Below are 12688 nucleotides of genomic sequence, written 5' to 3'. Positions count from 1 at the left end.
ATGTCGGATTGGGTGTCCTACTACCGGAGCGAGGGGCCGCAGGAGGAAGAGGAGGAGGAGGAGCAGGACGAGGAGAAGGCTGAGGCGGTCGGTAAGGGCTCACTTTTCCTCGCAGGGGGCAGCCCGGGGCCCGCTCCCCTCGGGGGTAAGTAAGCGGGCGGAGCGGGCCGCTCCTAAGGCTGTTCCCGCCTTGTTCCGCAGGGGATTACAAGTTCTTAGGTCGAGACAGCCTCATTTTCTTAGTGGATGCGTCCAAGGGCATGTTTGAGCCCGACGGGGACGGTGCGACTCCCTTTGACATGACCATCCAGGTAAGGCTGCACGGGGACCGGGTGGTTTCCCTGCCTGGTCTGTTGGTGTGTAAGGGCCCTGGGACACTCGAGCGACTCGAGGTTGAAGGATGGCTGTGGGATTGGAAGATCTGTTGCCTGGCGGGCCGTGTCCAGAGTTGAGCAAGGGGAATGTGTATAGAATGAGCGATGGATCAGCGTTCAGCATGGATCTTGCTTGTAGAAAGGGAATGCTAATGAAAAAATACCCAAGGCTGTGTACTGAAAGAGATCTCTTGGAAAAACAAGAACCCCAAACTCTTTCTGCTGGAGAAATGTAGCTTAAAGCATTTGTTGTGGTTCCTCTGTTTGCTGGAGTCTACTTGTATAAAAGCCTAATTGCCAAAGACAAAACTTTTGCACCCTTACCACAGCTGATTTTCTTCGTGCTTTGACCCGTGTGCATCTTTTTCCTTTTTTTTCCCAGTGCATCTGGAGTGTGTACACCAACAAAATCATTAGTAGTGACAGGGACCTGTTGGGTGTGGTGTTTTATGGTACGGAAGAGAACAAGAACTCGGCAGATTTCAAGCACGTCTATGTTCTTCAGGAGCTGGACAATCCAGGTAGAGTCAGTTAAGTGATACTAAGGTCACATAGAGAGATGGAGTAAGGAAATCCATGTAGCAGCATTGTCAGTAACTGGTCTCTCTGAAAACAGAGCTGTCAGATTAACAAAAAGGTTGCTGTTACTAAGATATGTTGGGGAGGGGTAGGTTTAGAAATTTATTGAAAGCATGGAAACTTAGTAGGAGCTTAACTTTTTCTGTTATAGTTGGATCAGATCCTTTTCCTATGTATTTTCTTCTATTTTAATGTGGTGGTTCACATGCTGTGTGCTAAACCTAAGAGGATCTTAACAGAACTCTTGAATACCCATCATGTGTTTGCCACACTTCAGAAAAGCATGTGTACATGCTAAGGCCTCACTGATGATGAAGAGCATCACAGAATGACTGAGGTTGGGTGTGATTTCTGGAGGTTGTCTTGTCCAACCTTCCTGCTCAAGCAGGGTCAGCTAGAACAGGTTGTCCAATATGTTAACCTGTTTGGTGTATTCCACCTCATGTTTTCAGAATAAGTTTTGCTATTCTTGAATTTAGCTCTTCCTTTTCTTAGAATTTCGTAGAATTAATCATAGAATACCAGCTTGGAAGTGATCTCAAGGATCAGCTGATCCAGCCTTCCTAGGCAAGCATGGACTAGATGTCCCAGCATCTTGTCCAGCCAAATCTTAAAAGTCTCCATTGTTGGGGAATCCACCACCTCCCCAGAAGATAATTCCAGTGCCTGAGTGTTCTCACTGTGGCAAATTTTTCTCTTGTGTCCAGTCAATATCTCCCCAGGAGAAACTTGTGCCCACTAGCGCTTGTCTTTTCCATGTGACTCCTTGTAAAAAGAGAGTCTCCATCTTCTTTGTGGCCACCCTTTATTATGAATTATTTATTAATTATCTAGCATCTGCTTGAGGATGAGTGCCAGTTGCTGAATTGGAAAAGATAAGAGGAGGAGTGCAAATAATGCATGCTAGTGGTTGCAGATTCTCTGACAGCAGAGTCTTGTGGGGGGATTTTGCCTAGTATCTTTTATTAGCAGCCTTTATCTCTGAGGAGGTTTGATTTAATTTTCTTAACTAGGAGGTGCAGGTTTAACAACACATGGGGTTCTCCTGAAAGAACTGTGCCTTGTCCTAGTTTCAGAATTAATTGCGACAGGGACCTGACAAGACTGCTTTAGCTTCTTCTCCTTTTTCTGGCAGCAGGCACCTTAGGCTTCTTGCACATCCTTTTTCCTCTTCTTTTCCCTGCTTTGCCCTGCCTTAGAGACAGTAGCTTGGCTGTGCTGATGAAGGCAGTGCAGGTGAAAGGTGGTTGTTGTTAAAAAGGAAGAGAATTGTGTATTTGCTGCCCTTGGAGAGCAGCATGCTCTGGAGAAGGAAAATAATACTGTAGTTAGTTATTATGTAGTACATAATTACGAACACTTATGCTATTAAATGAGGTTTCAAAAGTGCTATAGAATTTGAGTGAAGGACAAAGGAAGAAGCTCTGCAGAATGCAATAGCTGAAAACAAAAAAAGCTTGTGTCCCTATGTAGAGTTATGGGACAAAATGGAGTGTGCTGTTACACAGATGGGAAAAGGATTCACAGTTGGGCTGTAGCAATCCACAGGGCCCTGAATGTTGCTGTGCTCCACGTGGTGATCTATGGGCTGCATCTGACTTCTAGGTTGATTCTGACATGAGGGGCAGGAGAGCAGGAGGAATTCTCCACCTTCCAATGTGCTGTCAAGATGCAGGATGTATTTCAGGCTCCTCTCCTTTCCCTGGTGGTACAGCGGTCTGCTGTGCCTCCCTCTGCAGTGGGTGCAGTTGTTGCCTTTCTTGCTGAATACTTGTCCTTTGAGTGTAGGGGGTTTGTAATACTCTGATCCCTGCCTGTTTCCCTCCCCTGGTAGATAGAGCCCCTCATTGTTGCCAGGGCACTTGTGTCCTTTTGGCCTAGCAGGTGCTTTCAGGTGGTAACTGGCTTGCAGTATTGCAAGCATTAGGCTATGCTGAACAATTTTGTCAGAGGGGTGTTGGAAAGGCACTGCCACAAAGGTGCGAGAGGACGTTACTCAAATGTCCACTGCGAGGGCCCCTTCCTGCATATTTAGAAGAGTTTGTGGTACTTCTTTCAGTATTTCTAATGCATGTGAATGCTGTTATCCCCCTTAGGTGCAAAGCGAGTCCTAGAGCTGGACAAATACAGGGGAGACAAAGGACAAGTCCTTTTCCGTGACACCTTTGGCCACAGCACTGACTATTCACTGGGTGAAGCACTCTGGGCCTGCTCTAATCTCTTCAGTGATGTCCGAGTCAGACTGAGCCACAAAAGGATTATGCTCTTCACCAATGAGGATGACCCTCATGCCAATGACAGTGTTAAAGCCAAGATGGCCAGGACCAGAGCTGGTGATCTGAGAGACACAGGTCATTATTTTCCCCATTAATTTCGGGCAGAATAAAAGTGAGGTATCCTTGCAGCAGATGTTAATGGCATTGCAAGTTTGTGGTGGAAGAAGAACATAAAATCTTCAGAATCAAGGAAGTTTTCTAAAACTTTCTAAATTAGAAATTTGGTATTTAAGCTAAATTAGAAAATCTGCTATCCAATCTGGTATCCAGCAACTAATGTTTGTTTTCTAGGATCTCTTTTTCTACTCCAATAGCATAAATCAGGACTTGAGAGGACCGTGGAAAACAAACTACTTCATTTCATTGTTCCACCATTTTCCAGGAAGAGAATAATAACCCTAAGTTAACACAAAAGGAAAATTACTTTAATGGCTCCATTTTGAATTATCTGAAGAACAGCAACCTGAGCTCGGTGAATAGAGAGCAAATGCTTCTTTTATTCAACTGTGTAGCTCTGGTAACCACTGTTCTTGGAGTTCAGCAGATGTGCTGGATTTAGAAGCTGTGAGGCTTCCTTAAACCATTAGCCCTTAAAACTGGGACCAGGGAATTTCTGAACTCATTACTTGCATCTATGCCTGAGGGAGCTGCTTCATACATGATGTTGTCCAGATTCTTAATTAGGGAGGAAACATTTTCTGTGTGTGCTATATTGTTTAGACTGAAGTTGAAGAATGTCTTTTGCCTCTTTCCTTGAAAAATTTCACATCTGGTGCAGATGACAATTTGGAGCTTGTTCTTGCTTAAATTCTTTGTGTAAATAGAGATATCTGAGAATGCTGAGAAATAATACTGATGTAAGAAAAAAACTGTTTCTGTGATCCTCCTCCTCCTACCTATTACTTTGTTTCTAGGTATCATCCTGGACTTGATGCACTTGAAGAAGCCTGGAGGGTTCGATATCTCTTTGTTCTACAGGGATATAGTGAACATAGCAGAGGATGAGGACCTTGGGATCCAACCTGAGCAGTCAGAGAAACTGGAACATCTCATGAAGAAAGTACGAGCAAAGGAGACAAAGAAACGTACTTTAGCCAGGTTTGTGCCTAGTTATTCTAGATAATATTCTAGACATTCTAGTTATTCTAGAAATGTCCTAGATATTTCATTCAGTGGAGGCACCTGATGCCTTTTTAGACTGCATCTCACCTCCCTCCTCTGGAACAATTGGAATGTAAGGACATCAGTGCTTGCATTCCTCAATCTTAATTCCTTAGGCCAAGATTGGTGTTTCTTCCCTTGATTCCAAGGGAATCCACCATCCTTGGTGGATGAGAAGAGTGGAGGTTGAAGCTTGGCTTCCTTTTTTCCTCTGTGTGACATCTCCTGTATTGAGCTTGAGGCATGATCATTTTTTAAAAAATGACATCATTGTCAAGTATAATACCAAAAAATCTGCAACATGTGAAATAGTTTGTAGTGAAATCTGATTGAAATGAGGCTACTCTTACTGGTGTTAACTTAGAAAAACATGCCTCAATGTGAATGGTAAGTATTTTGGTCCATTATGAAATAGTTCTGTGCGGCCAGTCTGTCTAGGCACTTGGTGTGGATTTACATAGCTTTGATATTTCTGATCTCCTACTGAAAGATTAACGATACTTACATAGAGATTAGAGGGATCTTGACAAAGCAGATACAAAGTATTTTTGGAACCACGATCTCCGTGACAGTTGTGTTTTTAAAGGAGTGAGTTCATAGCAGAATGATGTGAAAGCACAGTAAGGGAGTGAACTTCCCTTAACAACCTAGTGGGTTTTTTTAAATATATATTAAAAAATCCCAACCTGAGCTGTTGTCACTGGCATGTGATTTTTGGGGGAGGAGAAGGAGCAGAGCAGAGCAAATAAGTTATCTGAGGAGATTACTTTCTTTTGCAAGTGATCTTTTAGAAGCCTCAAGTCTGTATCTGCTTTTTTTTCCAGGTTAAATCTGTATCTGAACAAAGATCTGTCGCTTTCTGTCGGTGTTTACAACCTTCTTCACAAAGCTTATAAGCCCTACCCAGTGAAGCTTTATCGGGAAACTAATGAACTGGTTAAAATAAAAACAAGGATGTTTAATGCAAAAACCGGCAGTTTGCTCCTGCCTAGTGACACAAAAAGGGCTCAGGTAACAAACTGATAATGTGCCTGCTTTTTCCTGTGATGGGGGGGAAGAAATGCTGATTATTTTTCTGCTTTTGGTTATGTTTCACTTTCAAGATCAGATGCAGAAATATTTACATCTGTATGCCCCTGGGGACAGCCTGGTCACTTTGTAAGCTGTGTATGAAAACAGGCAAAGAAAGTTGGAGCTGTTCAGCCTGGAGAAGAGAAGGCTACGTGGAGACCTTATAGCAGCCTTCCAGTATCTGAAGGGGGCCTACAAGGATGCTGGAGAGGGACTTTTCATTAGGGACTGTAGTGATAGGGCAAGCGGTGATGGCTTTAAACAGGGGAAGTTCAGGTTAGATATAAGGAAGAAGTTCTTCACAGTGATGGTGGTGAGGCACTGGAATGGGTTGCCCAAGGAAGTTGTGAATGCTCCATCCTTGGCGGTGTTCAAGGCCAAGTGGGACAGAGCCGTGGGCGACATGGTCTAATGTGAGGTGTCCCTGCCCATGGCAAGGGGTTGAAACTAGGTGATCTTAAGGTCCCTTCCAACCCTAACTCTTCTCTAATTCTATGCAGAGTAAGAGTGGGTTGTTTCTCTAGCGTGGCTGTCAAGAGAAAGCATAGCCACCAGTGGAAATGTGCTTGGGGACGCAGGTCATTTCTTTCTGTAAAGCAGAACCAGGTTGTCAGAGCTCGACCTTATGTGGCCTCATGCTGTCACTGCTCATTTTATTTTTGGATTCACTAGGAACAGATTTTGTCCATTTTATTGAACAGACAAGTGTGAATCATAGGGGGGAGGGGGAGTGTTGGAGTTTTTTTCCAAACAAGAACAAAAAAGGGTGTATTACCTTTGGTTTTTTTGGTATTTTATTCTTTGCTTTGTCTTTCTGCTTGATAGTTTGGCTGATGTGGATTGAATTTCCATTATTTCAAAGCAGGATATGCAGTTGCTAGGTATATTGTCACAAGTGCACAAATGTGTTCTTTTATGCCAGAGGCTCTTAAAGATAGTTGTCTGAAGATTAAATATTAAGCTTGTTTATACTGGACATTAATTTCTTCAAATAAAGTACAGAAGATGAACAGAAAGCGGTGCATTAAGCTGTGATGTCTAACTTCAGCAGCTGGACTACAATATGTTTCTGTGACCTATCAAAAGCATTGTTCCTCGGTCACTGTTTCTGCCAGGAGTAGATAGCTGATGTGCATCTGCTGAAGCAAGTGTAGAATCAGACAGGACCTCTGAAAATGTCTGGTCCAACCCAGCCTAGAGCAAGACTCACAAAACCAGATCAGGTCACTCAGGGTTTGTTTGGGACAGCTCTGAAGAACACCAGGGAATGGACGTGATGGCCTCTCTGTACCAGGGCTTAACCATTGTCTTAGAAAAGTGCGCTTTGCTAATGTCCAAGTGGAATTTCCCTTGGGATGATGGTCACAGACTGAGGCTTGCCACTTCAGTGTGCATTGATGATGAGACTTCACTCTGACTTGTCTAAAATCCTTTTTTCAGTAGTGGAAGACAGCAATTGCATCCTCTTCCTGCTCCCTCCCCCTGCAAGTTTTTTATGCTGCCAGCACTACTGTCTGCTCTTCCCTGGTTTAGACATATGGAAACCGCCAGATTGTGCTGGAGAAAGAGGAAACAGAAGAATTGAGACGCTTTGGTTCTGCAGGCTTGTATCTGATTGGCTTCAAACCACTGTCAATGCTAAAACAGCACCACCATATCAGGCCCTCCCAGTTCATCTACCCTGAGGAGTCCCTAATAAGTGGTAAGTGAAGACGGCAAGAGAAGATTCACCACCTTGCATTAGGGTAACCAGCTGATTCATAGTGGTTTTGAGCCATTGGGGATCATTGAATGTAAAGTCTTTGTCTAACATAAAAACTTGCTAATGTTAAAAAGTACAGAATTTACAGTTACTGACCCTCTCAGCTGCTGGTTAGTTCTTGTTTTCTTCAATAGCAGAAGAGTTGATTTGACTTGATGTTTTGTCCATCATGACAAGCAGCTAATCAAACTATGCAGATGTGGTCCCAAAATACTTGGTTTTGTCATTTGTGAAAGATCCTAGTACCTGAGTAGAAGGCAAAGGTGGTTAAACACCCCTCCACAACCAAATAAAAATCAAACCCCAAACCAGTGAAGGTAATTGCTGGTTTTAAGTCCATATCAGCTCAAAGTGAAAACAATACTTGAGAGTATGGTTAATTACAAGCACTTTACGGGCTTGTGAAGAGAGGGGAGGATGCTTAGGACAGCTTTTTCTCCCCTTTTTATGAGTGCATCCCAAACTTCAGAAGTAAAGAAAAAGTTCTAGTTCCTCAATCTACTGAGGGATAGAGAAGGCTGAGGTATGACCCGATACTTTGCAGTGGCTGACTAAAAATCTTTACACGAGCTGCTCCAGCTTGTCGGTTTCCTGAATCAAACACCTCATTTACATGTCAGTCTTTTCCTGACCACCATATCTGGTAAAATACAAGGCAAATGTGTGTGTCAGGAGAGGAATACTGCAGTCTGAATTCTTAGTGTTACTTCTGCAAAGGTTCTATGATGTGCTGCTACTATGATGTCCCACCAGACCAGAAAGAAGCTTTGTAGGTACCTGTTTACAACTTTAAACTGTTTTGATAGCTCAGATGCTCATGATTTCATTTCTTTCACCATAATTCTCACTGCTCTAATCACACTAATGTTGTAATTTTCAAGGGCTCCCCCTTCCAAAAGTTGCTTTTTACCTCTCCAGTATTTCAAGCATTTCAAAGAAGTCACAGGTTTTGAAACTGCAATTTCTGGGGTTGCATTCCTGAACAAAGGAGCAAAGCTGTCAGTCTGACCAATACAGTCTTTACTTTGCAGGAAGTACAACGCTATTTAATGCCTTGTTAATGAAATGCCTGGAGAGGGAAATGATGATACTGTGCAGATATACCGCCCGGCAGAACACCCCTCCTCGCTTTGTGGCCCTGGTTCCCCAGGAGGAAGAAGTGGATGAGCAGAAAGTGCAGATAGCTCCTCCAGGTATGGGAAAAGATGCTGCCTTTCCCTGCATGGTTCAGCTGAGTGGGGAATGATTAGGGAGCAAAGGCAGACTCTTGCTCTTTAGCATTTTCTTACTTCTTTAAGTGGAAAATCCTGGGAGGGTATAAAGTAGGGAAATTACACTGCTTGTGTACAAAGTAAAGCATTTCAGAAATAACATGTGGGCACTAACTTAATTTCCACACAAGCCTTTATCAAGCTTATATCCAGTGAGAGGTGGGGAAGGTGGACAAGTTGATCTCCTCCATAAAAAGCAAGTCACAAGTATCCCGCTCTTAGCTATGTGTTTAGTAGGAATCTCTTTCAATAAGCCATTAGTGATGTTGATTTTATATATAAAAAATACATTATTGAGATTGGGATTGAATGTCATGCTGTAGGTACTAGGAAGTGTTATGAATCGTTGTGTACAACAACACAGCTAGCTAGTTTGGAGTCATCAGACCTACATAGCTAATAAGCATCTTGGTCTTTCCCATAAATGATCATTTTGAGGCTGTGGTTCTGTATAACTGTTCTCTTGCTCCCTCTCTTCTGTATAGGCTTCCACATCATCTTCCTGCCATACGCAGATGACAAGCGGAAGGTTGATTTTACAGAAAAGGTGCCAGCCAGTCGAGAGCAGGTGGACAAAATGAAGGAAATAGTTCAAAAACTCCGTTTCAAATACAGGTACGTGGAGATAAATAGCGTGCAGGGGGTGGCACGGGGAAGAAAGCACAATGCTGTTGTTTGCTCTGTTGTACACATTGTTCAGCTGTGGTGTCCACAAGATGAGATTTTGATGTATTTTGATGCAAACTGCTTCCCTTTGCAGTAGCTTTGTCCAAACTTTATTCTTAATCATTCTGGATACCCAGGCACCACATGCTTTATGTAGCAGGTTCTGGAGTTCTTTACAGAATTGCTCTTGTTCTCTGGGCTCTTGTCATTTGTTGCAGAGGTATCACATTTTATTGCGGTTCTGCCAATCTACTGCAGATCAGACTGGGATTGTTTAAATTAGAGCACTTTAGAGGGAATGGTTAGGCCTTTTTCATTATAGCAAGGATACATTTTATGAAATGCTTTTATAGGAGATCTTCTACATATGTAGAAAGCGATATAACTGTTATTAAAGTGGTATGCCACTGTCTCCATTTCTCTCAGAGCTTTGGGTTGGTGCATGACAGGATAGTGATTCAGCAGGTAAATTGAAAAAAAGAAAAGCAGATCTTCTGGTCAGATGGATTGTTGGGGGAGAAAGAGGTTGGTTTTATTTTGAAAGAAGTTGGGGGTAGATCTTGCACATCTTGTCTGTCTTCTTGGCAACATTCATTGATGTTTTGGGGGATTCTTGGCAGGATTGACAGCTTTGAGAACCCAGTTTTGCAGCAGCACTTCAGGAATCTGGAGGCTTTGGCGCTGGATATGCTCGAACCAGAACAAGCTGAGGATCTTACAAGTGAGAATTATTGGTGGGTGCAAAGGGAGGTGGGGCAGAGGGCTCTTGACTTAGTTCAGAGTCAGAGATGTGCTACTAAAACCCCAAAATTCTTTTAAAAATATTTCAGTCATGTGCAGTTCCAAGATGTAGAATTCTGGATGTGTCCATTCTGAAATACTGAAACCTTACTTTCTAAATGCTGTCCTTTTTTACATAAAGGAAAAATTGTTCACTTTACCCTCCAAAATTAAAATTGAATCACCTTTTTTTTATGGTGACAAGAGTTTTTTCATAAATCCCTTTCTTCAAGAATCTAATTAATATTTCAGTCTGATAAATGAGCAGAATTACTTAGAGAATTATCCTGCTAGGAGGCAGTGATGCCACCTTGTGGCTGTGGGAGTTCCTAGGTAAGAGTATCTTGTCAAGGGATAGAAACCTACTCCTGAAGGAGAAATTCCTTTTTTTAAAATGATGATGTACTCCAGGAACAGTGTTAGAGTAACTATTTGTCTCTTCTGAAGGGACACCTAAATTATCTTGGTCCCTGTGCTAGATATCATACAGGCTGTTTTGCCTCAAACTACTTGCAACCTTAGATAGTAACCTGTTGTATTCTGAATATTTAAGATTAGACCTGGGTAACAGTGCAAGCAAGTGGGAGATCTTTTATGTCAATTCCAGTATGCCAGTGTCAGTTTTGTTCTACATATACATTCCTTGTTCGGGGATATGTGCAAGTCCATTACATAACATACAATACAGACTTTTGATATTATCAAGAGCTGTAAATTTCTCGTTTGTGGGTCTTTGCATTTTGCATGCTTGCAAGATGTTTGCATACGAGTTATTACAGAAGGACAATTGTGCTGGTGATGGAATCCTAGAAGAACGGGCTGGTTTGTGTTGGAGGGACCTTAAAATTCATGTAGTTCCAACCCCCTGCCACGGGCAGGGACACCTTCCACTCGAGCAGGTTGCTCAAGGCCCCATCCAGCCTGGCCTTGAACACTGCCAGGGATGGAGTGTGATGGCCTTGTTTAGAATTTCCTGTCATCACTATGCTTTTTGAGAGGGCAAACCTTTTTTGTCAGTGCCAAAGGTTGAAGAGATGAATCGCAGGTTGGGCAACCTGGTGGAGGAATTTAAACAGCTGGTTTATCCCCCTGACTACAATCCCAATGGGAAGGCTGTAAAGCAAAACCAAGGTAAGTGATGGGGTGCAGACACACAACATGGTGTTTGTATTCTGTTTAAAAGCCTAAAGTTTTCAGTTCATCTCATAGTTTAAAGAAGCCACTTGTGCAACAGCTCTCCTACACATCTCCACCATGAAGTGGATTTATATCCAGTGGTGATTCCTAGGGAGCAGAGGAGGTTGTGGTATCCAGTTGAGGAACTGCTGGAATGAGAAATTGCATAGTGAAGTATTGGAAGCAATGTGGGTAAATGATTGCAAATTTTTTTTAATTTTTTTTAATTTTGGGGTTTTTTTTATGAGAGAGTAGTAAAATTGTTCGTGCTTTCAGTTTGTGTTGGTAAGAAAGCAGACTTTTATGCATGGGCTGTTTAGTGAGTCCAAGATGAGCATCCTTAGGGCTACATGGCTAACGCTGAAGTACTTGTGTAGTTTGGGAGTCAATGAAACTCTGCATAAAGTGTCAGTTAGCTGAGCTCCCTGTGGAATCACTGCATTCTGCTGTCTCAGTGAGAATCCCTTAAAAGTTTCACGTTGGGGTCATCTTTCCATCAGAACACAAAGTTTCATACTTGAGTTTGAGATGACTCCTATCAGTGAAATAATACATGACTTATGTAGTGGGTGACACCTACTTCAAACAAACGTGGAAACTAGGTCTGTGAGCTGTTACCATGTGCTAACTGTCATTAACAGTGTTATGTATAAGAAACATTGATGTCTTTCTATTGAGAAACTTTAAAATCTTGGTGGTCTAAAATTTCTCTTTCTAGCTTCTGATGGTCCAGCGAAGAAGAGGCTCAAGGTAGAAATCTCAAAAGATGAGCTGCAGAGTCATGTACAGAAGGGCACTCTGGGCAAGCTTACTGTACCTGTTCTGAAGGATGCATGCAGGCTTTATGGGCTGAAGGGTGGAGGGAAGAAGCAGGAGCTCATGGATGCATTAACTGAATACTTTAAGGAGCACTGAGCAGGAGTGGAAGGCCCTGGTTGACTTCAATCTGCTTAAAATTGTGGTTGTCTTATGTGGATGCTTATGTGTCTGTTTTATCTTGCTGTGGAGAAGGCAACTAAATGTTGCTGAATCAGGCAGTGGAGAAATTTTTTACTCTTACTCGTGAAAACATCTCTGCAAAGTTGGATTCTGTTCACAGTAGCCAAAGGCAGAATTAAAGTCCCTGCTAACTCAGGTCACCCACTGCAAGTGAACACGGTTGTGCCTTCCTTGTTTCTTAATAAAAGTTATTTTGGACTTCTTACTTTGCAACACTGGCTATACCATCTTTGCATCATAGAGACAGCAAAACTCACTTTGGTGTGAGTAAGAAAAGAGAGTGATCTGTGTTAACGGCCCCATATGAATTCAAGCAGCAGGTCACGCTGTGTGCTAACAGACAGTTTGAACATGGTGTATTACTTTCCTGCTCTCCAAAACAGCCAGTCAGTATCAGTACTTGTAATCAGATTGGGTTCTTTTCCACCAGTGGTGTTACAAAGATTACCAGCAGATCATAAAGGAGAAAATCATCATGGGAAGCGGTTGCGAGTCCTTCAGGCAGCAAGCCAGCACTTCTCAAAGCTGCACAGCCAGGTTTTCCATTTTTAAGTTGTAATAGAAAAAGCTGGT

At 42.6% G+C, this 12688-nt stretch overlaps 1 protein-coding gene across 2 annotated transcripts; it reads left to right on the top strand.

Annotated features, from left to right (window-relative positions):
- On the top strand, nucleotides 1-12081 carry XRCC6 (X-ray repair complementing defective repair in Chinese hamster cells 6). 2 transcript variants are annotated; one of them, XM_010018123.1, is made up of 12 exons: nucleotides 1-91; nucleotides 202-311; nucleotides 880-895; nucleotides 3050-3304; nucleotides 4144-4327; nucleotides 5215-5401; nucleotides 6995-7163; nucleotides 8255-8416; nucleotides 8980-9109; nucleotides 9781-9881; nucleotides 10958-11071; nucleotides 11835-12081. In XM_010018123.1, the coding sequence occupies exons 1-12, from the start codon at nucleotides 1-3 to the stop codon at nucleotides 12029-12031; spliced, it is 1716 nt and encodes a 571-aa protein (XP_010016425.1). In that variant the 3' UTR covers nucleotides 12032-12081. The 2 variants fall into 2 exon arrangements, with proteins under 2 accessions (XP_010016425.1, XP_010016424.1); XM_010018122.1 differs by having other exon boundaries at nucleotides 757-895.
- The last annotated feature ends 607 nt before the right edge of the window (nucleotides 12082-12688 follow it).

The sequence above is a fragment of the Nestor notabilis genome, unplaced genomic scaffold (genome assembly GCF_000696875.1).
Source record: "Nestor notabilis isolate BGI_N333 unplaced genomic scaffold, ASM69687v1 scaffold9077, whole genome shotgun sequence".
Taxonomy (NCBI): Eukaryota; Metazoa; Chordata; class Aves; order Psittaciformes; family Psittacidae; genus Nestor; species Nestor notabilis.
This window is presented reverse-complemented; position numbering and strand designations above follow the sequence as displayed.

Bases quoted from the DNA above. Each gene is read 5' to 3' on its own strand.
- XRCC6 (XM_010018122.1), top strand. From the start codon at position 1: ATGTCGGATTGGGTGTCCTACTACCGGAGCGAGGGGCCGCAGGAGGAA. The intron at 92-201 runs GTAAGGGCTCAC...CTTGTTCCGCAG, and splicing joins GGAGAAGGCTGAGGCGGTCG to GGGATTACAAGTTCTTAGGT. The intron at 3,305-4,143 runs GTCATTATTTTC...CTTTGTTTCTAG, and splicing joins TGGTGATCTGAGAGACACAG to GTATCATCCTGGACTTGATG.